The sequence below is a fragment of the Natator depressus genome, chromosome 7 (assembly GCF_965152275.1).
Source record: "Natator depressus isolate rNatDep1 chromosome 7, rNatDep2.hap1, whole genome shotgun sequence".
Taxonomy (NCBI): Eukaryota; Metazoa; Chordata; order Testudines; family Cheloniidae; genus Natator; species Natator depressus.
In genome coordinates, this window is record NC_134240.1 from 40,704,494 (window position 1) to 40,729,278 (window position 24,785).

At 40.0% G+C, this 24,785-nt stretch overlaps 2 protein-coding genes across 4 annotated transcripts in view; one reads left to right on the top strand and one right to left on the bottom strand.

Annotated features, from left to right (window-relative positions):
• The window catches only part of NOL8 (nucleolar protein 8), a 32,858-nt gene extending 11,974 nt beyond the window's left edge, over window positions 1-20,884 (bottom strand). Inside the window, exons 1-11 of the mRNA XM_074958202.1 lie at window positions 20,790-20,884; window positions 16,611-16,794; window positions 16,363-16,425; window positions 14,963-15,041; window positions 13,341-13,488; window positions 12,244-12,315; window positions 9,070-11,088; window positions 8,644-8,760; window positions 5,443-5,562; window positions 3,542-3,626; window positions 2,411-2,555 (exon numbers count right to left, since the gene is read on the bottom strand). Of these exons, the coding sequence (XP_074814303.1) occupies window positions 2,411-2,555; window positions 3,542-3,626; window positions 5,443-5,562; window positions 8,644-8,760; window positions 9,070-11,088; window positions 12,244-12,315; window positions 13,341-13,488; window positions 14,963-15,041; window positions 16,363-16,425; window positions 16,611-16,749 (2,987 nt within the window). The 5' untranslated portion in view covers window positions 16,750-16,794; window positions 20,790-20,884. The remainder of the gene's footprint in view (window positions 1-2,410; window positions 2,556-3,541; window positions 3,627-5,442; window positions 5,563-8,643; window positions 8,761-9,069; window positions 11,089-12,243; window positions 12,316-13,340; window positions 13,489-14,962; window positions 15,042-16,362; window positions 16,426-16,610; window positions 16,795-20,789) is intronic.
• Window positions 20,885-20,928: 44 nt separating this feature from the next.
• Window positions 20,929-24,785, top strand: part of CENPP (centromere protein P) — a 310,225-nt gene continuing 306,368 nt past the window's right edge. The window contains exons 1-2 of one of the 3 annotated variants that reach the window (XM_074958216.1): window positions 20,929-21,390; window positions 24,266-24,417. In XM_074958216.1, the coding sequence (XP_074814317.1) occupies window positions 24,284-24,417 (134 nt within the window). In that variant the 5' untranslated portion in view covers window positions 20,929-21,390; window positions 24,266-24,283. The remainder of the gene's footprint in view (window positions 21,391-24,265; window positions 24,418-24,785) is intronic. The other 2 variants (XM_074958217.1, XM_074958215.1) reach the window with 2 other exon arrangements.

The window sequence follows — 24,785 nt, forward strand, 5'->3', positions numbered from 1 at the left end:
GATCAGAGGAAAATAGCCTGATTGCATTATTCCATCCAGCTTAAAGACAATATAAAAATATTCAACCAAATATTCTGTTCCCCACACAGGCCTCTCTTGTCCTGTGAAATTAAAAGTTAATTTATGCTATCACAGAAGTTAACCCCCCAAAAATAGGTGATTTGACTTCTGTGAAGTAAAAATACAAGGAAAGGAGGCCATTGAATCTGTTGAGAAAATCTTTAGGAGATACATAAAGATCTTTATAAGATTCATACAATTGTAAAATGAGCATTGTGACACAGTTGCCTACCAAACAGGGCTATACACCAATAATGGAAGTTGGAACGAAAATATACTATTTGCAAAATACCTCAACACACCACCATTAAAAATAATTATTCCTGTATTAATTCAGCCCACAGATGGATTGCTCCTCCAAATGTAAGGATTAAAGATACAGATAAGAGTTCAGTTTTTGAAATGTATTATTAAATGCATTGAATCTAGAAATTGTGGCTTCCTCAGACAATGAAAGTTAGGACATGTGGGATAAAGGTAGAGAATCCATGCCTAACACACTGAAGAAACATCCCAACAGTAGTAAGGACAGACTATAAATGAGAACGTATATTTTTACAAAAAACACTTCTGTCTAGGAATAAATTTGATGTTGATGAAGAGCAGAAATGGCAATTGCGTGATGCCATCATCATCCATCGCAGTCTCCAGAAATCAAAGTCTAGTCTTGTCAAGGTTCCTTCCCCACTCTGAACTATAGGGTACGGATGTGGAGACCTGCATGAAAACCTCCTAAGCTTACTTTTACCAGCTTAGGTTAAAACTTCCCCAAGGTACAAACTATTTTACATTTTGCCCTTGGACTTTCGCTGCCACCACCAAACGTCTAACCGGTATTATTATTATTGGAAAAAAGAATCATAGAATCATAGAATATCAGGGTTGGAAGGGACCCCAGAAGGTCATCTAGTCCAACCCCCTGCTCAAAGCAGGACCAATTCCCAGTTAAATCATCCCAGCCAGGGCTTTGTCAAGCCTGACCTTAAAAACCTCTAAGGAAGGAGATTCTACCACCTCCCTAGGTAACGCATTCCAGTGTTTCACCACCCTCTTAGTGAAAAAGTTTTTCCTAATATCCAATCTAAACCTCCCCCATTGCAACTTGAGACCATTACTCCTCGTTCTGTCATCTGCTACCATTGAGAACAGTCTAGAGCCATCCTCTTTGGAACCCCCTTTCAGGTAGTTGAAAGCAGCTATCAAATCCCCCTTCATTCTTCTCTTCTGCAGACTAAACAATCCCAGCTCCCTCAGCCTCTCTTCATAAGTCATGTGCTCTAGACCCCTAATCATTTTTGTTGCCCTTCGCTGGACTCTCTCCAATTTATCCACATCCTTCTTGTAGTGGATAAAGTCCGTCTGGAAACGTCTTTCCCCCCAAAATCCTCCCAAATCTTACACCCCCTTTCCTGGGGAAGGTTTGAGAAAAATCCTCACCAATTTGCATAGGTGACCACAGACCCAAATCCTTGGATCTTAAAACAATAAAAGAAACATTCAGTTTCTTAAAAGAAGAATTTTAATAGAAGAAAAAGTAAAAAGGATCACCTCTGTAAAATCAGGATGGTAAATACCTTACAGGGTAATTAGATTCAAAACATAGAGAATCCCTCTAGGAAAACCTTAAGTTACAAAAAGACAAAAACAGGAATATCCATTCCATTCAGCACAGCTTATTTTCTCAGCCATTTAAAGGAATCAGAATCTAACGCATATCTAGCTAGATTACTTACTAAGTTCTAAAACTCCATTCCTGTTCTGTCCCCGGGGAAAGCATCACACAGACAGAGAGAGAGGCTTTGTTTCTCCCTCCCCCCAGCTTTTGAAAGTAACTTGTCTCCTCATTGGTCATTTTGGTCAGGTGCCAGCGAGGTTATCCTAGCTTCTTAACCCTTTACGGGTGAAAGGGTTTTTCTTCTGGCCAGGAGGGATTTAAAGGTGTTTACCCTTCCCTTTATATTTATGACAAGTCTATTAACCCATTATTCAACCTACTTTCAGTATAATTAGCCATTTTGAGTTTGTCTCTCTTTGGAGGGGAAAAGAAAATAAGGAAGCATTCAACTTCGGTAGATTTTAAGCTCTTTGGGGGCAAGGAGATCATTTTATTAACCCATAAATTCTCACGCACAATGGCACTATATAAATGATGATTATAGCCAATAATATAATCTATTGTCATACTGGGATGGGAAGCCTGATTCAAAGGTGACCTTCCATGCATGTGATAAGGCGGGGAGGAGAAAGTTGTTTTCAGTAAACTAATAAAACAGAGAGGAAATTATGTCATGTAACAGAAAATTATAGTCTTCCTAAGGTTCAGGTTTCTTCTGCTAAAGCAGGACCATACCTGAATTTTTTGGTATTTGTTGCCAGTTTGCTTGATTTAGGATGTTCTAGGCTGATCTGCAAGAGACTTCCCAATATCTCTAGGTTTTTCTTTTTCTCAGCAGCAAGTTCTCCTTCCTCATCTGTCTTCACTTTCTTTGCCTCTTCTAGGAAAAATATATAAAAACCTCTATGAAATGACTCCTTGAAGCGTTCCTCCAATATTTTACACCACTAGTAAGTTAGTTAAGAAGCTCACAGAGTTTTAGGTTAAAAATGATGGGATATGTTCTCTATTCCTCCTTATTTTAAAACTTTTTAAAACGATCCATTTTGTTTTCCCCTCAAGTTATGGTCAAGCTTTGCTTATGAGGCGGTATGGGCATCAATTTAACATGAAAGATAGAGATTTAATCATTTTCTGTCCCATGATTTTCTTCTATTTTATAATAATTACCCAGACATTGTCATTTAAGGCTGTTAAGGGACATTTCTTGGGGTTATAGACAAAAATATCCAAGTGAGAAGTAGGACTGGCTGAAAATTTAGGTGTTTTAAAACAGGGTTGGTTTGTTTGAAATTTGTTTGTTTTGGGTTGATAGGAGGGTTTTTTTTTTTTTTTTTTTTTGCCAAAAAAATTTCTTTTCAGGAAAACATTTTTGCAATTTTCAACCAGCTCAATTGACAACACTCCCCCTTGTGGCTATTGTATAGCATGGTACTGCAAGATGCATAAAATCCAAGTATAGCCAAGGAATAGAAAAGCAAAAAGCAAGGTTACTCTGGTTAATGGTATCCCCTTATCTTCTGAAAGGTGCAGATACATTTATTTTGATATCATCCTATAACAAAAGAAATGTTTTAAAATGTTGCCCTTCTAACAAGGAAATACACCCCCACCTACAACCCAAACTAGAGTTTACAGTAGCTTAATGGGGCATTTTATAAATTTGTTCTCTAAATTATGATGCCAGTACTATTTACTTTTACACTACTTTCCCATGAAGCTAAATCCAGAGAAGAGAAATGTGTAATAAGTAATTCTAAATGTTCAAAAACTTACACCCATCATGCCTCTCTATTATTACTAATTAGTTGTGACTACAAATTGCTGTGGAAGAGCAAGACCTGGAAAATAAGAGAAAATGTTTACCTTCCTCTTCACTGCCACTTTCAAGGAACCGAGCATCCATACGAAATCTTTCATCTGTGCCAAAGCGTGATTGTAAATGCATGAGCTACATTGATAACAAAACAAAAAATCTGATATTAAATGTATGTAGTCCAGCAGCTTTATAACAATCAGACAAGCAGTAACAGTTTTAACTGGAATCATGGCCATGAATTAACATAAGCTTTCACTGTAGAGGTTCTCAGGAGAAATTTTTAGTGGCCTCAGAGTGCAGCCACCAACTCTTGCTGGTGACTGCTTTCACACTTTTTCCTAAAATACTTAATTAGCTTTAGGAAAAGCAAATAAATATGCACATATACACATCCAAATTATTGTAAATTTATTTATTGATAGCTAGTAAATCTGTTGTGCAAAGTGATAGTAACTGTCATAAATATAAAGGGAAGGGTAAACCCCTTTAAAATCCCTCCTGGCCAGAGGAAAAACTCCTCTCACCTGTAAAGGGTTAAGAAGCTAAAGGTAACCTCGCTGGCACCTGACCAAAATGACCAATCAGGAGACAAGATACTTTCAAAAGCTGGGAGGAGGGAGAGAAACAAAGGGTCTGTATGTCTGTCTACATGCTGTTTCTGCCGGGGATAGACCAGGAATGGAGTCTTAGAACTTTTAGTAAGTAATCTAGCTAGGTATGTGTTAGATTATGATTTCTTTAAATGGCTGAGAAAAGAATTGTGCTGAATAGAATAACTATTTCTGTCTGTGTATTTTTTTTGTAACTTACGGTTTTGCCTAGAGGGGTTCTCTATGTTTTGAATCCAATTACCCTGTAAGCTATCTACCATCCTGATTTTACAGAGGTGATTTCTTTACTTCTATTTACTTCTATTTCTATTAAAAGTCTTCCTGTAAGAAAACTGAATGCTTTTTCATTGTTCTCAGATCCAAGGGTCTGGGTCTGTAGTCACCTAGGCAAATTGGTGAGGCTTTTTACCAAACCTTGTCCAGGAAGTGGGGTGCAAGGTTTTGGGAAGTATTTTGGGGGGGAAAGACGTTTCCAAACAGCTCTTCCCCAGTAACCAGTATTTGTTTGGTGGTGGTAGCAGCCAATCCAAGGACAAAGGGTGGAATATTTTGTACCTTGGGGAAGTTTTGACCTAAGCTGGTAAAGATAAGCTTAGGAGGTTTTTCATGCAGGTCCCCACATCTGTACCCTAGCGTTCAGAGTGGGGAAGGAACCTTGACAGTAACAAACATACAAGTATCACTTTGCATAACGGACTTAGCCCTGGCAAGCCTGGGGACAAATTAAGCCTTGGATGGTGGCCAGGGAAGGCAGTGGGGGGGCTAATGCCTGAAGCTCTGCTGCCAGAGCCTGGGGCCTGCTGCCATGCAGCCGAAGCCTGGGACTGGAGCCCGAAGCCCCGTGGCCAGAGCCTGCCACCCCCCCAAACCAGGGCTGAACCCCAAAGCCTGAGCCCAACTGCCCCTGGGAATGTGGGGAAACTCACTGGGTGCTTCCTTGTGCCCAAGGTGTCTCCAAGGGGGGGGCAGGGCCCAACCTCTGCTGGTGGCCCCAGTAACCAACATCAAGGTGGGGCATCCAGGAGCAACAGGGAGGGGAAGGGGCAGCTACTTGGCCCCTGCCCTCCCAGCCCAGGAGGCTGTGGCCACAAGAAAAGTGCCTGGTGTCTGCATTTGGCCAAGGTGGCCACATTTGAGAAACGCTAATAAACCTCTTTTGAAAATACCATTTGACTTCAGCTTGGGAGGTGTGGGAAAGAGCAGTTACATTATTACATTATGAGAAAACATTATTTCCTCTACATCTAAATGGACTTTTCCAACACAGGTATTACCATAACTTTGCCAACACCATCCTCTTCAGGTAACTGCAGATATTATTAAATAGGTTCACTAACCCTCTCACCAGCTTTGCCTTCAAACTGGGGTTTGATTTGGAATCGGTCATCTTCACCGGCAGCATCTTGCTCATCGTCACTGCTCTCAAACAACTTCCCATAAATTTTACTAGTAAATTCCTTAATTGTTTAATAAAAAAAAAAGCAAAACACACAGAGGAAACAGTTATAATAAGCAGTTCTAAGAACACTATCTACTACTACCTACTTGTTTTGTATTACTTTCCCAATACAGCTTGAAGCCAACACTCTTTCAGGATACCGCATTTACTTCTCCTAATTATTGATGTCCACGAATCCTTGTAAAAAGATGTTACAGCTGCTTTAGATGTTCTGAGACAATTCTTTGGTAATTTTATTTTACAGTTGTGATCATCCAAGTGTGGCAGGAGCACATTTCTGTATGAAGTAACCGCACTTTTCCATATGATTTTATTTTATAAGTTACTGTGATGCTGAGCCAGTGAGAGTTAAGCAACCAGCAGGCTGGGTGACCTGAAAGCAACTCTTAAGGACATATTAGAGCACTGAAATGGTAAATAGGACCATTCCTTGCAGATAGTTATCAAAGCCATTTCAAGTTGACTAACAATAGAGGCCTCCATATCAAGGATCTAGAGAATCAAGAATAAACTCTAATCATATTTGCCTGTTTACCTATATCTTGTTGGAAGTTTAACAATGTGATCTAATTAGCTATGTTTCATTACTGAATTCTATTGACTCAGAGATCAAAAGGCGAAATTATCATTTAGATAGGACTTGTGGTATAATAATGTTATTGGGCACATTTCTCTTTGAAATTTGTAGTAAACTACCTGTGAACTGTTTGATGGTTAATTGTCTTATGCTAATTAATACAACTAGTTACCGGTGTATCCCGGGGAAACAGATTAGCTTCAAAGCAACAATGTACATTACCTGTTCTTCATTCAAGGAAGGCCAGCTGTGATCATTTGCTGTCAAGAGGCTTATCCACTTAATTTCAGCTATAAAGAAAGCGTTGGGCCTGATCCTATTTTATCGCAGATCTGTTTAAAACTTTGACAGGGAAAGTCTATGCTTACAAGACTGAGGTCTCCAGGTCTACTCTCAATTAACCCTGCCATTCTCATGGAAGAATTTGAATAAACTCTGCACATGGACTGCCTATTTGACTATAGGCTTTTATATTGATTACAGAAGGATTTTTACAAATCAGCAGCCTCACCCATCTCTGCTATGAAACTGACTTAAGAACTTTGTTCTTATCTGTATGTATTATTGCTCTTTTAACCACAGCAACTCTTTCTTTTTATTAATAAATCCTCACTATATTAGACTTGGCTGTCCGGATGGGAACCAAAGGGGACTGTATTTTGGCTTCTTGGTAACCAGTATGGAAGCTGTTTGGTTACTGGATTGGTGAAATCTCATTATAAAATAAACCACCAATTCTGGGGATTGTCTGCCCTATTATTTGCAGTTTGCCCTGAATAAACATTCTCAGTGTAGCCCCTCCAGGCACCATGGTCACAGTTACACATTTCACATTCTTGCAACTGCATATCTGATTAGTATTTGTGAAATGCCTTTAATGTAGATGATTCACTGGTGACGCAGAGGACACTTTACCCTCTCAAATCCATATATTCAATAAAAACAGTTTGATAGTTATTATGAAGCAGTATTTCAGTTAAACATGCTTTTCTCTAGGTTTCACAGTGGTCATTAGGCTTTCATAAAAAAGTTAATTTGGATTTTGAAAAATGTTATTCTAGGAAAGAGTTTTAGAACCAGTTTTTAAGTAACAGCCTCACAGACTGCCTTTTTGCTTTATGAAATCACAATACAGTGGAAGTTACTTGACAAATATAATTAAAATGATAAAAGTCAAAAGAAATGTAATGCAGTTGTAAGTGACACTCTCATCAGCAGCAGCCAAGAATGTCACAGCTAAGTCTTTCAGAATAATTATGGCTCCCCCCACAGTGTTTTGGCCACCGTACAACAATTCACAAAGTAATAAACTAACCTCTAAATAGAAGTCAGGAAAACAAAGGGATGGGAGGGAGAAAGGGTGTTTTACATTCAACGTTGACAGTGGCCCTAATTTTAAAACATCTTTGAAAAAGAAAACAGCTTTCAGTTCAGGCTTTAAAAGGGGAGAGAATGAAATATGTCAAGGGAGAGGAAGTTCCCTCCCATCAAACGCATCATCACCTGCTGACCAGTGCATGATGGTGGAACCTCTGAAGAGAGGTGGTGTTACAAAAGGTTAAGTTAAGTAAAGTTCCAGGAGAAAGTCTCAAAATTTACTCAAACTCTACACCAGCAGCCATTTTAAAACCCAAGAGGGCCAATTTAAAATTTATCCTCCGCTTTATAGATAGTAAATGAAAAGGATCCATGGCAGACGTAATTTTACCACAGTTGCTCAATTAATAAGCAAAAATCCTTCTGCATTTTGCACAGCATGTAGCATATAAAAGAATATGCCTAATTGTTCATGTAGCGAAAGCCCATTTTCATCTAGCATACAGTCAAAATCTTACAATACATTTCTACTCAGTTACCAAAACCACCACCAAATTAAAACAAAGCTCAGTAAACTGGAATGCATGACAGGCTTGACATTCTGACTTAAAGAAGCATAACCTTGCTTGTGTATTTCAGTGTCATTATTTGTTGGTTTTTGAGTTACATTATTTGGGATGGAGTGAGGGCTAGTGGTTAGATGACAGAATCTCGAACGCCAGATTTCCGGTCCTTTTCCAGCCACTTACTCTCTGCACAACACTGGGCAATTCAAATCTTTTCCTTTTATTTAACTGACAACAGTGGGGAGTGAAGTTTTGGCATAACCACATGTAAGCCTCTCCATGTGACCATTGCTCTTATGGTTCGTGCGAACACTGCATTGCAATCAATTTATACAAGTTATTTTATGCAGTAGAGTGCCTGATTTTTTCAGTTTCCAAAAAGATACTCCAAAATTTGCATTGTCCTTAATTTATAAATTCATGTTTTAACTCTACGAATACGCATCACTTATTTTGTATCATCTTTTTTATATCCATTAGTACAAAGGACAATATTCAAGATTTGATCTCAAACTCTGAATAAGAGTAGGTGTTGCTCTTCAGTACAATACATACTAGCAAATTGGGTAGGTGAATGCCCTCTCAGAAATTAGGTTGGATTTGTTTCTAAGCCACTTACTTTTCCAGGCAGATTTCCTATAGTCACTTCTTCCTTAGACTTCTCTTCTACTTCAGCTTCACTTTCTCCATCTGAATCAAATATAATGTGCTTATGTTTGCTTGCTGACTGGCTTTCCTGGAAAAGGAGAGACATTGTTAAGTTTAACATGTCAAATATTGGTTATATACTGTGGGAACTACTGCTGGGCACATTTACAACAGTAGAGAATGAAATTAAAACACCTATTGTGTTTTCTGGAAAAAATCCCATGACACCTTTTTGGACATATCCCACAAATCAATCTGGCAAAGAAGATAGGCGCTGCTCTCAAACACTATTCAAACCACAGCAACATCTTAGAGAACACATACTAGAGATACTTATTAAACCAGTATTCTTTCAGTACTGTTTTACTGTTCAGAGACAAGTTGAAAGCATATTTACCAGGTTCAGAAGAGCCCCCTGAATAAGTTTCTTCTGTAATGCTCTCTCTTTCTGTCTCTCTTGTAGAGCTGCCAGTCTCTTCTGATTATCCTGCAATTGTTTCTCCTTTTCATCTGACTCAATTGAGACAGCAATAGGAATGCAAAGCTTTTTTTTACTTTTGTGAAGACTTTTCTTATTGTTCTCACTTTCCTGAAATTTAGAGGCTGAACCTTTACTGTTTGCATCCTTCTTTGGTTTGCCAGGAAGAGATTCTGGGCTTTCCAATTCACATTTAATGTGTTTCTGTGCGACAGATAAAACACTGTCTGTGTCAGTGCTTTCCTCCTCGCTTCCACTGATACTAGTTGTGGTGCAGTCCTCAGTGTCTCCTCTGTTTGCTGTTTGATCTTCTGCATGAGAATTCAAGTAGTTATTCTCTCGTAATAAAGGTGGTTTCCAAACAGGCTTTTCACTTCCACCTTCTGAGTATTGGGAATTTAACGCCTTCTTGAGCTGGTTGCTGAGAGTATTTTGCTTCTTTTTCACACTTCTGTCTTCAAGTGAACATAATATGGAACTCCTAGACTCTCTGGGAGCTGAGTGTTTCCCATAACAAGAACAGTTTGGCTTTGAAACCTCTTCTAAAGATTTATTTTTCAAATCAACAAGGCTTGAGGAATTTTGGTTACATTTTCTTTTACAGCTGCAAGAACCTTCCTTGCTCATCTCCTCAAAATTCTCACTTTCACATAATGACCCTATTCCTCTGAAAGGCTGAAATTTCAAACTGGAATTATTTTCCTTTGGCTTCTCATCATCAGCACTCTCCTCTCCCTCTAAAATGGCAGCAACTATATCTTCAGGATTAATAGATGTTTTAGTTGTAGAGGCAATTTCAAAAGGCTTTGTACTATACTTGGTGTTACTAATACTACTTTCAGTTTTGCACTGACTATCCCTCTGTTTACCCGCTGTATCTCCTTCCGAAGATTCAATACTTGCAGTGGCTAATGCTTCTAACTCATGTAATGTAAGATGTAGGCGGTAACAGTTTTGCATCATGTCTTCATAATCAGAATCAGCTTCAGATTCACTTGCTTCCAGCTCTGAATCAAAACCGGTAGACCCAGACTTGCTGTCAACTCTGTTGTCCTGTAGTTCAGAAGTCAGGACTTCTGCTGTTTTGTTATGCACTGCTTTTTTGTTATTTTTGTCTCTTAACTTATCTGGTGACAACACAAAGGAATCATTTGCAGAATCAAAGCTTTTGTTGTTTTTGAAAGTTTCATTCCTAACATTATCCTTCCTTTGCATTTTCACCAGCTCAGAATCTCTTAGAATTGTAGTCTTCACACTGTTTTTATCTGGAGTTTTAGTCACAGCAATAATTTCATCTGTATCTGCTGAATCATAATCAGTGTCATTTTCAATAGTCTTTCCTTGTCTGTTACATCCCTTACTCACTTTCTTCATATCTGGATTGGTTAAAGACCAGTGAGTGTTGTATTTTAGCTCAAAATTATCCCCCACAACTTCCAAATGATCACTTTCAGACGCAGCATTTGTTTTAGCTTTCTGTATTTCCTTTTCTTTCTCTATCATTGCCCTGATTTCTTCTTCTGAATCAATATCACTGTCTGAAATGCTGTTTGTATTCCTGTTAGGCTTAACACCAGCTGCCAGGTTCTTATCCAGAAATAATTCTTTGCCTTTCATGACAATTCTATTAAGACTAGGTGTCTGAAGTAATTTAGACAGACCAGTTGATTTGGAGTTTGACATTTGGACTAATTTTGTTTGTGTTAAGTTTTCTTTTTTCAAGTGGCAACCTGGTGTTTTATTTAAATCTTCACTACTCTGTATCCTCATTTTTTTAGGTGTTTTTTTAATTTCAGGGAACTCTCCTCGTCGTTTCTTGCTTATGCTGTCATCTCCACCTTCCAACTGCCAGGTGAGCTTGGATATAGGAACTGTGTCAGTCAAGTCTTGCTCCAGCTTTCTAAGGTTGTGACAATATTTTGACGGGTCATATTTCATTATGTTATAGTCAGAGTTAAGGAATAAAAATAAAACCAAGGAGGCTTCCACTTTTCAACAAGTAACAACTTAAGTTATAGGGACAAGGACAATAGATGTTGTCACAGGCCATGTCTACACTACCCGCTGGATCGGCAGGTAGTGATCGATCTATCGGGGATCAATTTATCGTGTCTAGTGTAGATGTGATAAATCGATCCCCGACTGCTCTGCTGTTGACTATTACTATTCCCTGGCACTGGGAAAGGCCCAACTCCTTCAGAGAGCCTGTCTGTGTCTCAGCCTCTCTCTCAACCACTGACTATTGACCCCACCCTTTCTCTCCTGAGAATGGCTTTTAACTATTTAGTGTCCTTTTGATCTCCAGGCTCCGAGCCCAGCAAAACAAGGCTTGCATCTTCATTGGAGACAAGATATAGGATCCTCTAAGCTCATAACTCCCCCACGTGCAGCCCCCACATTGGGTAATTGCCCTCCAGTGTTTGCTAAGAGGTTATCTGTAACTGTTGTGTTGCTTTCCTTCTTGCTCCCCCCTTCGCCCCCTGCAACCCCCTATTAAGCTAGATCAATACATTGCTGCAGAAGAGTCTTATAACCCAGGATATAGGAACTTCACCTTACTGACCAGGTCACATACAATGTTCATAAAATTATTACATCTGAGTATTTTTAGAGTATTATATCACAGCTCCACATCCATCACAGATGGTTATTTTTAAAGCTATGATTTATGAACTTTTTAAGTGAGTTACATGCAACATGTACAACTATCCATCAAACTAATGCAAGTTTGTTGCAAGATTTAGGATGAAGCCACCAAGTAATCAAGCACTGGAGGAACATTTTTCTGGTTTTTTTTAGCAAACGCATATTTAAAGTGAGTCCATCTGTTTTTTGCACTCTGATCCTTTCCATAATGGCGAGCGAGAGATTTGGAATTCTAATAGTCAGCCAATATATACCCATTCTTTGCCAAGCATAACATTTTAATTACCTCCACATAAGAAAGAGACAGTAACTGCATGGTGTTTTGTATCAACAATATAAAGACTTATGCAAATATCTCCTTCCCCCAATAAAGATGGTAAACAAATGAAGAGAATAATGGAACTGTTTCTATGATCAGTCAGTGTTTACTAAAGCAGTAGGAAAGGATATTTTGCTTTTGTGTCGACCCTTAAGGTGAAGGATGGGTAAAACTCTGCCAAATTTACTAACGACCCAATCCTGTAAGAGAGAAAAATATACAATTATATCAGAGTGAAAAAAATAATAGGGATTAAATGTCAGGTTTCAGAGTAGCAGCCGTGTTAGTCTGTATTTGCAAAAAAAAGGAGTATTTGTGGCACCTTAGAGACTAACAAATTTATTTGAGCATAAGCTTCCGTGAGCTACAGCTCACTTCATCAGAGGGATTAAATGTATCACAGTAAATAAAAATAAGATAGTCCTAAAACAAAATGAATTCTGAATGACAGGAATACTAATAAAAGGAATCTGCCCATAGCTAGCCTTTGTGTTCTATTATATGTCACATTTCTGTATTAAGCCACTATGCTAATTTCTTTCTGGAAAGGAGGGAACATCTCAAATATTATATTCTCATAGTCTGTCTGTAACCTGACAATAATAGAGAGACCAAAAAAAAATCTGATTTAACTGAAGAGACACCAACCATTAACTGACTCTGCTCTCACAGCAGCTAAAGAGAAAACCCCAAGAGCAAGCTGAACACTAAAAAGGAAATTTTGAAACACCTTGTTAAATGAATACTTGTTTTATTTGCGTAAATCTTGATGTAGTCTCACTTAAACTTATCCTCTCCCTACAATATGGGCTCTAATCCTGCAACAATTTATACTCGAACTCAGTGCTGAGCACTGTGAATCGTCCTACTGATCACAGGGCCCAAAATGACTGTGTTATATAAGGCAGCTCATACACAAGATGAGCACGTTTTATAAAAGTTCATTCTAGACATTGCTATGAACTTTAAATGACAATACACACACGCAAAGATAGCCACTTTATCCCCTCCTAAAAAACAAACTGATGTCGATGCTCTTATTTTATAAGGATAAGGATTATTTTGTACGAGTCATAGCTATTCTGTCACCCTGTATGTATTGTCTCCGATAATCAAATATACAAATCTGAAGTAAACTTAATGTGAAGACAGCTTATTAGAAAGCTAAATAAAACGGTGCCTGATGCAGTTCTCTTAACTCAGCAGAATGGATACCCCACAACACCTTATGATCCGGTACTTCTGTTCCTGGCACTGCTTTCATATGAAAATTCACAACTCCAGCTTCATTCAGTGATTCCAACAGATTTCCCTTGCCATCTGTATGTGGCTTTTCCTTCTTCAGTCTTGCTTCTTGTCTCTCCTGTGCCAATCTGTATCAGGAGGTGCATGGTTTAAGCTTGCCACGACATAAAAGCAAAAATAAAAAAGTATCTGTGTGTAAAGCCATCATCAGCGATGGGTCTCTCTCACACTTCTGGACAACCATTCACTCTGAGCCAATGTGAAACATATCAAAGATACGTTTTGCCAATTCCCATTAAAACCAGGAAACCAGGAATATGGCCTCTACCCAGCTAACTTTTTTATGACTATGAATATAGCAGGTATGATAAGCATGCTATCAGTTTCAATGAAAAATCAACAAACATTGAAAGCAGCTAATGGAGAACATATAAGAAAAGGGTAAGGGAAAACTGCAAAGTGGGCAAAACAACAAGTATAAAAAATACAAAACACTGTAGTACCCAAACTATCTTCTTAGGAGTTATTTCTTTATTATTAAGTCTGTTAAAATCCCATTTACTTGGATTTGAAGTGAAAGCAATATCCAGTGGCTTTTGCAGATTCTTTATAGGAAAGCATTCTTTAGAGACCTCTTATAAACAAGCTGTCAAAAAGTTTACTCAATATAGTATTTGACAAATATAAAGGGAAAAACTCAGGACATGTACATTTAAAGTTGGTAGGATGAATTATTCAGACACTGGTTTGTATTTTGCACACTTCTAGCAAAATTATATATATATATATATATATATATATATTATATAGGGCCCTACCAATTTCACGGCCATGAAAAAAGCATCACGGATCTTATAATAATTGAAATAATTCTTTCCCCATGAAATCCGATGTACCCTTGTTCCTAGGAGAGCCCCAGCAAAGGGGGTTTCTAGCTCTTGCTGGGCATGGGAGGGACAGGACTTGTCCATCTCCTGCACAGCTGCTCAGGGAGGTGTGTGACACGTTATTGACATGAACTGTGACCGTATAGATCATTGTTGTAACCAGTGTCCTATAGTCGCACCAAAACTTGTACAAAGGAGGTCAAGTAGGCGTCTATAGAAAGGTTGTAATTTGCTGGTTATGATTATGCTGTCTGTATTTGTGTATCATTTTTGTATTTGAAGTTATGAATATTGGCTATGTACTTGTATCTCAATGTGTTTGATTCTAAGTAGCCTCAGTGAAGCATTTGGTCAGCTTCTTGAGAAAGGACTATTCTCAGTAAGTGCCCAATCAAGAAACACTTAAATGACAATGGACTTTGGAGTCCAGCTCTGAAGGCAGCACAGAAGTGAGGGTGGCAATTCCATGACCCCGTCAAACAGGTTTGCGACACTCCCCCACCTCCCATTTTGGGTTGGGACCCCCACGGCTACAACGCTGTGAAATTTAAGATTTAAACATCTGAAAATGTGAAATTTACCAATTTTCAAATCCTATGGCCGTGAAATTGACCATAATGGACTGTGAATTTGGTAGGGCCTTATAGATATATTTTGACATTATGTGGCAAAGTAGTTCAACAAGCAACAATATACATTTGTATATTAACATTACCTGTGCAAAAAGCTTTCTTTGGCCAATTCAATTTGTAGCGTTCCACCTTTCCACCTTGTTTTATTTAAAATGGACATACCTAGGAAACAAGCATTAGACAGAAAATGCTTATTACCCACTATATAATATTTAAGAAATGTTTTTAATCATGTCGCTTTTTGCTATATTTTACATTTTGGAGCATTATGAGACTGATCCTGCCCCCAATTTAGACTACTTTGGGGATTACAGGTAGCAAATTTAGGGTCTAATATGGAAAACAAAAGACACGATATTGTCAACATCCAAACCCTATTTTGACTAACAGTAAGTTAGCCGGTGATAAATAAACATTGAAACATTAGCAAAAACAACGAGGAGTCCTTGTGGCACCTTAGAGACTAACATTTATTTGGGCATAAGCTTTCGTGGGCTAAAACCCACTTCATCAGATGCATGGAGTAAAAAAAACACGGCTACCACTATGAAATTGAACGACTAAATAGCTCATTCCAAATAAGGATTGAAAAATTCAGATATATCTACATTCTTAGGTTCCCTCCACCACTGTATCCAGTCCTTTCACACTTTCTTCCCCTCCTTCCCAACAGATCCGACAAGCAGTGGCAGACACATTGGCAATACTGGGAGATGGAGATTGGGAGGGAAGTCCTTATTCCATGTAAAGAGATTAAGGGAAGCACAAAGTTTTAAGATGATTCTTAATTATGTTTAAACCAGATGGCCTATCCCTAAAAAGAAGATTTCCCTTATTCTTTTTCAAAGGTACGTTATCAACCCCACTCTTCGGGTGCAGATGACTGTGCTGAAATAATCTCAACTGGTTTACTGCAGATTACACAGGAGTTGCAGTTTTGTAATGTTCATATGACTACCAGAAAAGATTGGGAATCTGTATTTCCATTCTAAGAGGGTTAAAACTGACCTCCTTAAGGAAAATAAACTTTGCTTAAGCCAACGTTCTTTATTCCCTTTAGTCTCAGTCAATTCTAACGTCATATACAAGTATCAATGTATCAAAGAGAAGAAAATATGTTTAAGATCATTTTCTACACCTTCTCACTAAGGGGCTAACATATACACTCCACCCTCCGCCCCCAACCCACTAGGCTATTCTGATAGACCATTGCCTGCACCCCGTAACATAAAAACACAGATACTTCAATAAAATACATTATTTTGAAGAGCATCTTCCATAAACACTGATTCCTAAAATAACTGAGCTAAATAGAATTGAAGAATGAAATAGCAAATGAGAGGGGGAAATTAAGAGGTATAGATGAAGAGAAAAAACCTATGTCCTTTACTTCAATGGGGGTCTGAGTAGGTTCAGGTATTTGTTACATCCTTAGTTTACAGGGATTAAAATAAACTGCAACAAATATCATTTGTGTACTTACATCTTTTAAGATCTGCTTCAGAAATGCTGATGTTGATATAAGCAAAAGTTTTCATAGGGTTCCCTGGTCAATAATTAGAAACATTTGGTTACTTTGTATATAAAATTGTAAGTTTTTGTTTTTAAAATTGAAACATGTTCTCTACAGATGCTTAAGGAAAAGTAGTAGTTTTGAAATTGACGTTATTTTCCATTACTAGTTGAAGTAAAGAACAGTTATACTTCTAAAGAGCAAAATGAAAATATTACCCTGTTCATCTTTCCTGATAACTATTTCCACATCTGTAACATTTCCAAACTTGCTGAATCTTTCCTGCAGTTCAGCCTCAGAAACTGTATGGCCAAGTCCTCCAACATATAAACGTTTTAAAACTTGTTTTTTCTCCATCTTAAAAAGTCAGACTGTCTCATTTAGGATGTACGTTTTATCTTTCTGTAAAAAAGGCAACAAAAAAAATCAGTATAAATGGTTTTTGTGGTTGGGTGAACTGCACCTGTGATCTCTTTCTCAGTCAGTTGGTGGGCACTTCCAAGTGATGGACCTAAACCTGCACTTCTCTCACCAACCATATTAACTTAACAGGTCCAACAGGACTTGGTCCCTGCTATGAAATCTTCTCTGGGAACTGTGACCCAGCTTATTCAGAACAGAATATGATTTATTCAACAATCAGAATATATCAAGCAGAGAAAAGGAGGTTAAAACAACAAGAATGCACTACAAGGGCTTCTGATGATCCCAACGGTAAATTGATCTAGGAGCATTTGCTGGATCATAAGGTTCAACACTAGGAACTCAGTATAAGCCCTGGTCTACACTACGGGGTTAGATCGAATTTAGCCGCGTTAGGTCAATTTAAAAATGACTGCGTCCACACAACTAACCCCATTCTGTCGACCTAAAGGGCTCTTAAAATCGACTTCTGTACTCCCCTCCCCGACGAGGAGAGTAGCACTAAAATCGACCTTGCTGGGTCGAATTTCGGGTAGTGTGGATGCAAATCGATGGTACTGGCCTCCAGAAGCTATCCCAGAGTGCTCCATTGTGACCGCTCTGGACAGCACTTTGAACGCCGATGTACTAGCCAGGTACACAGGAAAAGCCCTAGGGCCTTTTGAATTTCATTTCCTGTTTGGTCAGCGTGGCGAACTCAGCAGCACAGGTGACCATGCAGTCCCCCCAGAATCGTAGAGCGTAGAAAATGTTTCTACGCTCCCCCATCATCTCCATCCCTGAGGTTAACGCAGATTAGGAGGCGAAAAAACGCACTTGCAATGACGTTTTCCGAGCTCATGCAGTCCTCCCGCACTGATAGGGCACAGCTGAATGCATGGAGGCATTCAGTGGCAGAGGCCAGGGAAGAATTAAGTGAGCGCGAAGAGCGGAGGCAGGATGAGATGTTGAGGCTAATGGGGGAGCAAACAGACATGATGAAGCATCTGCTGGAGCTGCAGAAAAGCCAACAAGAGCACAGACCCCCGCTGCATCCACTGTATAACCACCTACCCTCCTCCCCATGTTCCATAGCCTCCTCACCCAGACGCCCAAGAACGCGGGGTGGGGGAAGGCTCCGAGCACCCAGCCACTCCACTCCAGAGGATGGCCCAAGCAACAGAAGGCTGTCATTCAAACAGTTTTGATTTGTAGTGTGGCTACAATAAGCAACGTGGCCTTGTCCTTCCCTCCTCCCCCACCCCACCCGGGCTACCTTGTCTGTTATCTCTTTTTTTTTTTAAATTAATAAAGAAAAAATGCACGGTTTCAAAACAATAGTTACTTTATTTCGAAGGGGGAGGATGGTTGGCTTACAGGGAATCAAAATCAACAAAGGGGGCGGGTTTGCATCAAGGAGAAACACACACAACTGTCACAGCGAAGCTTGGCCTGTCATGAAACTGGTTTTCAAAGCCTCTCTGATGCACAGCACGCCTTGCTGTGCTCTTCTAATCGCCCTGGTGTCTGGCTGCTCAAAATCGGATGCCAGGCGATTTGCCTCAACCTCCCACCTCGCCATAAACGTCTCCCCCTTAGTCTCACAGATATTATGGAGCACACAGCAAGCTGCAATAACAATGGAAATGTTGGTTGCGCTGAGATCTGACATAGTCAGCAAACAGCCCCAGCGTGTTTTTAAACATCCAAAGGCACATTCTACCCTCATTCTGCACTTGCTCAGACTATAGTTGGACTGCTCCTTACTACTGTCCAGGCTTCATGAGCCATGAGAGCAAGAGGTAGGCTGGGGTAGGTGTGACCGCGCGGTGCTGCCGGCTGGGAGAGCAGCCTGAGGCAGAAGCCTCCAGCTCGCATGATATTCCAGGCAGGACTCAATCTCCAAGTGGGCCCCATCCTTGCCGTGGTATGGCGTCTGCACGGGTAACCCAGGAAAAAAAAAGGCGCAAAACGATTGTCTGCCGTTGCTTTCACGGAGGGAGGGGCGACTGACAACATGTACCCAAAACCACCCGTGACAATGTTTTTGCCCCATCAGGCATTGGGAGCTTAACCCAGAATTCCAATGGGCAGCGGAGACTGCGGGAACGGTGGGATAGCTACCCACAGTGCACTGCGTCTTAAGTCGATGCTAGCCATGGTAGTGAGGACACACTCCGGCGACTTAATGCGCTTAGTGGGGACACACATAATCGACTGTATAAAATCAATTTCTAAAAATCGACTTTTATAAAATTGACCTAATTTCATAGTGTAGACATAACCTACAGTTGATAATACTATACATTCTTCTGACATATCAGTCCTAAGCAAACTGTATGTGTAAGAGTTGTTTTTGACAAACATACCATAATTAATCAGGTGCTCAATTTGCCCCACCTGTTCATTTTAAACATTTTATAGAACATTTAATAAGTTTAAAGACATAGTATCAGAAAGCACTCCTCTTTGTTCCTTTTGTGGGAAAAAGCCAAATATTTTTATAACACAAAGGAAAATAGCTTAAGTATCTTACATTATTGTTCTAATTAACAGCTAAAATTACCATAACTGAAAAACATGAGAAGAAAAGTCTCTTTCCAGTTTGTTTAACTTGTGTATTTGACAGCACTCTGTATGATAAATCAGTCAATTCCATCATCTGGGTCTTTCACAGAACAGTGGAGAGAAAAACATGTGAAAGAATAGTAAAATGTAACTGGAAAAAAAAAAACAAACAAAACCCACCATCAGGAGCCTCAGGGCAGAAACAATATCTGAATTACTTTTAATTCTCTTGAAAAAGGCTACATATCAGATTAATACAGCAAACCAATTACCCGATTATATTAGATGACTTTGCTATGAATTTATTAGCCCTAGAATAACTAAAATTAGCCTCTAAATCCATATTTAGCCGCCACCTAAATGAAAGTAAGCTGATTTTCACACATGCTGGGCACTTATGGATAACCCCATGTTAGTTACAACAGTATTTGTGGGTACTCAACACCTCTGAAAATAAGGCCACTTGTATTTAAGTGCCTAAATATAAGCATATTGTATCAGATACTGGTCCATCTAGACCCAACTCCCCTGATAGTGGCCAGCACCAGATGCTTCAAAGAAGGTGCAAGAAACCCTGGCAAGAGTAATTATTGATTATTGAATAACATGCCCATTGGAGAAGTTTCTTTCTACAACCCTTGGTTAGAGAACGGTGCTCTTAACAGTTAATGTTCCTGCCAAACACTAAACTTAAAAAACTCCACACTCATATAGGGGAGGATGGTCTCATTGTCACTAGAAATATCCTATTACTTTTTTTCAACACCCTGGAGAAATGTCCAGTCCTGTAACTTATTTCGAAGAGTCTGCTAGGCTAATAATGCACCAAATAAAAAACTTTTCCTTTAGTCAGTTTTTAGATTTGCTGCCATTCAATGTTATGGAATGTCCATTATATTCAGAACGCTCAGGGTTGACACATACGGCCACTAATACAAACTGTGTTTTTTATCATTAGTGTCAGAAAAAAACAGGTACGTGTGTGCGTGTGAGAGAAAACTACACATCTATCCAAACATCAGAGGTAACACAACCTTCAGTTGTACGAGTTTCGCCGCATTACCTTCACTACATTGTGCCAACTTTGAACTGGAAAAAAAAACCAGTCTGGGAATGGGGAGGGCGGGGGGGGGGGGACATGGCTCGGGCCCCCACAGCCGGGAATGAGGAGGGTGGGGAGAGCCGGGGGGAAAGACAGAGACAGGGGCCATCCACAGCCCCGGGACGGAACAAGCCCCCCAGACCCCTTTCAGTCTCGGTGGCTTCTCTACCGGGACTTCTCTCCAAAGAGCCTCCCAGCGCGGGCCCCAGACTCCTGACCAGGACACCGCAGCAGCCTTGACCTCCGAGCTAGAGATTCAGCCACCCGCCGAGGAGATCTCCCGGAGTACACTAATCGTGGGCGGACACACAATGAGTTCACATACCGCACATGTCCAGCCAGGAAACACAGCGACCTCTTCCTCACGCACACGCTTTTCCTGAGTGCTCTTCTATTCACGCCCCCTCCCGCTTCCGGGACACACTAGAAAACAGGGTTCCTCGTGCCTAGAGACCCCACCACTTCCGTCAAAACCCCATTCGCATACGGCAACCGCCAGTGGCTTACTGTTCCTGACCGGCCGGGTATAGTTGGCACACATCTCTGGCTCGCGCAGGCCGTGCTTGGGCTCAGCCACAGGGACCAGAACGCGGGGGTATCGCTCAGGCCAGCGCCCGGAAAACAAACAAAAACTAACTAACTAAGCAACCAACCAAAGAAGGCCGGGGCTCGCTGCCCGGAGGCTCGGCGTTAGAGTCGAGGGGGCGTGTGACTGGCGCCCTGGCCGGCTGTGCGCGTGTGGCCTGGGAAAGGTGACCTGGGCTGCTCCGGTGGTATCGCCCGCAGGGCAGCGGCGGGCGTTCGTTTGGGCGGGTGGTTCGAAGTGCCGGCTCCAGAGCGCAGGCAGCGCGGGTTCCGCGGCCTGAAAGGACAGGACAGCCGGTGAGGCTCAGCCCCCTGTGGTGCTGTCATCACGCTCCCTGCCGGTGGGAGTCAAGTCTTCCCCTCTGTCCTCAAAGGGGGAGGCTGGGGTGGGGGGAAGGTTTGTTGAACTGGGGCTGAAGCGGTGAATTTGTCGTGAAAGAGGCGCTAGGGCTGCAGCAATTAGGTGTCTGGCGCTCAAGCAATTTTTTTTTATATTCATAACTGATGTAGCAAGCCCAGAGGTGCTGGGGGCTCTGTGAGGCAAGCGCTCACAGAGATTAACCACTGGATAGCAGGGTACTTAACAGTCGGTTCCTCCCTCACTCAATGAGGAATCTTACAGTTCGTGGAGGGCTCTGCCTCCTCCCTTCTGGTCATATTGGGTTCCTGGTGCCTGAGTGGGAAGCAGAGTCTGATCAGCAAGGGACAGACCTGAACCCTTCTCTGTCCCACTATCAGGAGCCAAGCGCAGTGGTCGGGAGAAGAGTCTGCTGCCAGAGGGAGCTGGCCCCGTTTCTTCTCCTTGGAGCCTGGTCTGTCTGCCTGAAAACAAGCAACCAATGCAAAATGTCTGTGGGATTTCCCTGAGACTCAGGCCTGCATCCTCCCCACCCCCTAGCCATTTGTGGTTTTGGCTCCCAGGGCTGGGAGCTAGGCACTTATATATTTTCTTTTGGGTTTATAAGTTAAGAGACTCCTATCTTTGATTATCTGTATCTGATAGTTATTTGAATATATAGTAGATAAACATCAAAAAGGAAAATGACCTGTCCGGGTGCTGTGTATTCTAGGAGCAATATTTTTAGACTTCAACATTACAAATCATTTAGAGTAAAACACTCGAAAATCAGTTATCTTATTTCCTACAAAATTTTGAGTGGTAGGCTATTCTGTAATCAGACCCCTTGAAACTGTGCAGGGAGGACAGTGTAGGTGTTGGAGAGCAAACACTTAACTTCAGGAATTTGTATCAGATGGTATATGAAAGACAAATATTTAGACTTCATAAACATACATGCTGCTAATGATTTGGAAACTTAAGCATTTAAAAAATTGTGGTTAGTTTTCTTAAAATAAATATGTACATTGTGTTTTATTCTCATTTTGAGTCTTTTGTTTTGAAGACGTGTTCACATAGTGCTCACACATCCAAAGTGCATACTTATATCTGAAATACATTGTGTGCTGTACACTGATAGAGAAAATCTTTCCTTTTAAATATAAGCAGAGGACATACACATCTGTTTCTGGAAAATGTAAACATTAAACTGTTTTGTTGTATTCTCAAATATTATGTGCCCAGTTTATTTCTGGTGTGCAACTACATTAACATCAGAATTAATTCACCCAGTGTGTGTGTTACCTCTGCTGACCTTGCAGCCCTTATGAGAAACAAACACAGCTTGGCAGGCAACAGAAATGTTTTGGTTTAGAGAGTGTGCTGTGTTTAGGAAACTGTTGGTAAACAGCGCTATTAATATAGATTCAGTACAAACAGAAACATATGTAGACAACAAAGGACTAGGTTTGAAAGAACACAATTGAAAAACAATTAAAAATTCCAATAAAAATAAAATTCACAATTTTTATCCATATTGAGTTTTGTAATTGCTACAACTATCTTTCAAATTTATAAATCCTGAATTTGGTGCGTAAGAAGCTGTCGAAATCTTCAGTTTTTCCAGAACTTAAACTGCTTTTGTATGTGGACACTTCCATTGTATCTTTGTTGCCTGCTGCTGATTTGATGGACAAGCTATTGTAAGAGTCAAATACTGAAGTAGTTTCTTCAGTTCAGAGACTACTTAGAGCTGTGAACTGTTCACATCTCAACATTGTTGCCATATTTGATGTAGGTCTTCTATCAGTTGTTACTGCTGATTTAAATATTTTGCCACAGTATAGCAACTTAATGTGCTTAACCACCCACTCCCTTCCCTACCATTGGGGTGAAATCTTGGATCTGTTGAAGTCAATCACAAAACTTCAGTTGACTTCAATAGACCCAGGATTACACCCCTGGATTTGGAACCTACCGTGAAATCTGTGTATTTAAATGAGACCAGTATTAAATTCAGTGGAAATTAAAAGGGTCATAGGGAATTACCAATTATTTCCTACAGGGTTGTGTATTTGTTGCATTAGGTTTTCTTATTCCCTTTCACGAAAAATCCTGTATGAGGAAAGAACACACAAGTTAGAACCCTCATCAGGTTGTCGTCTCCTCCACTCACTTCTTGCTCTGTGCTAGCCCAACTCATAGGGTGGCATAAGAGTTGGAAGCTGTTGTACGGGAATTTATTATGCTTTCAGCAGGATTAACTGCCATCTGTTGTTTGTTTTTTTTGCTTATAAAACAAACACCTAATGACAGCATGCAGCCTAGAAGGAGCAGACATTATGCTTTGATGTGTCCCTAATTGTAGAATGTTCCAATCCCCAATCTTAGAGTGATTCCAAGCGGGGTTTCTGTGGAGTCTTAGGGAATCAGTTTGTTCCCATTTCTGATAGCACCATAGATTTTTCCACTTAAGTATGGGCCTGATCCTGTGCCTGTTGAAGTCAATGGCAAAACTCCCACTGATTTCAGTTATGCAAGACTCAACTCATTTGCTTTCCGTTAAACCTCATAGTAGAGGTGAACTTATGGCTCAGTATCTACAATTCCTTTGATTTTAATATTATTCTGTAGATAGTTTACCATTAAAGTTTGTCAAATATGTATTTGTTAGGCAAAAACACTCGTATCTAAAATATTTAGTTTTCAGAATTGGTAAGCTGTGTGAGCTGACTCATGTAATCTTTTTAAAAAGGGGAGAGAGAAACTTCAATGTTGTAGTGCTCTATATTTTCATAGTTTTTGAATCAATAAATAGGATCAAACATTAATAGTGTTAAAACGAATATACTTATTTACAAAATTTTGTATCATTTTAGTAACACTGAATCTGAGAAATGGAGAGTGACATTTATCAAGTTTATGAAGACGAAATTCATTCTTTGGAAGAAGAAATTGAAATGTTAACTCAAAAGTTTGAAAACAAACAAGAATCTACATTTTATTCTGATGAAGAGATACAAATATCAATGTATGTATTTTATATGTTCAGATTAATTCTGGTTTTTGAATGTATGTTCAGCATTGTTCTTTAGGTTTAAATGTCCACCCTCATTCATGCTGTTTCATAAAGTAAACATTTTAGCAATAAAAGAATCAGAAGTATTGAGAAATGCACTTGGTAGTTTAGTGGTGGCTGAAGTGTAGCCTTCAGAAGTTTGCAGAGTGACCTGTGGCTGCCTTCTTTAATATGGAGGTACAACCTGTGGAGTTCACAGATTCTATCATGCACTGCTCTGTGCCTACTCTCTGTTGCATGCTGCACCTCTGTATTAAAAATGAGGATAGCAGTGATTTGCTATATTAAATTTTATGTCGGGATCCTGACAAGTTGCTAAT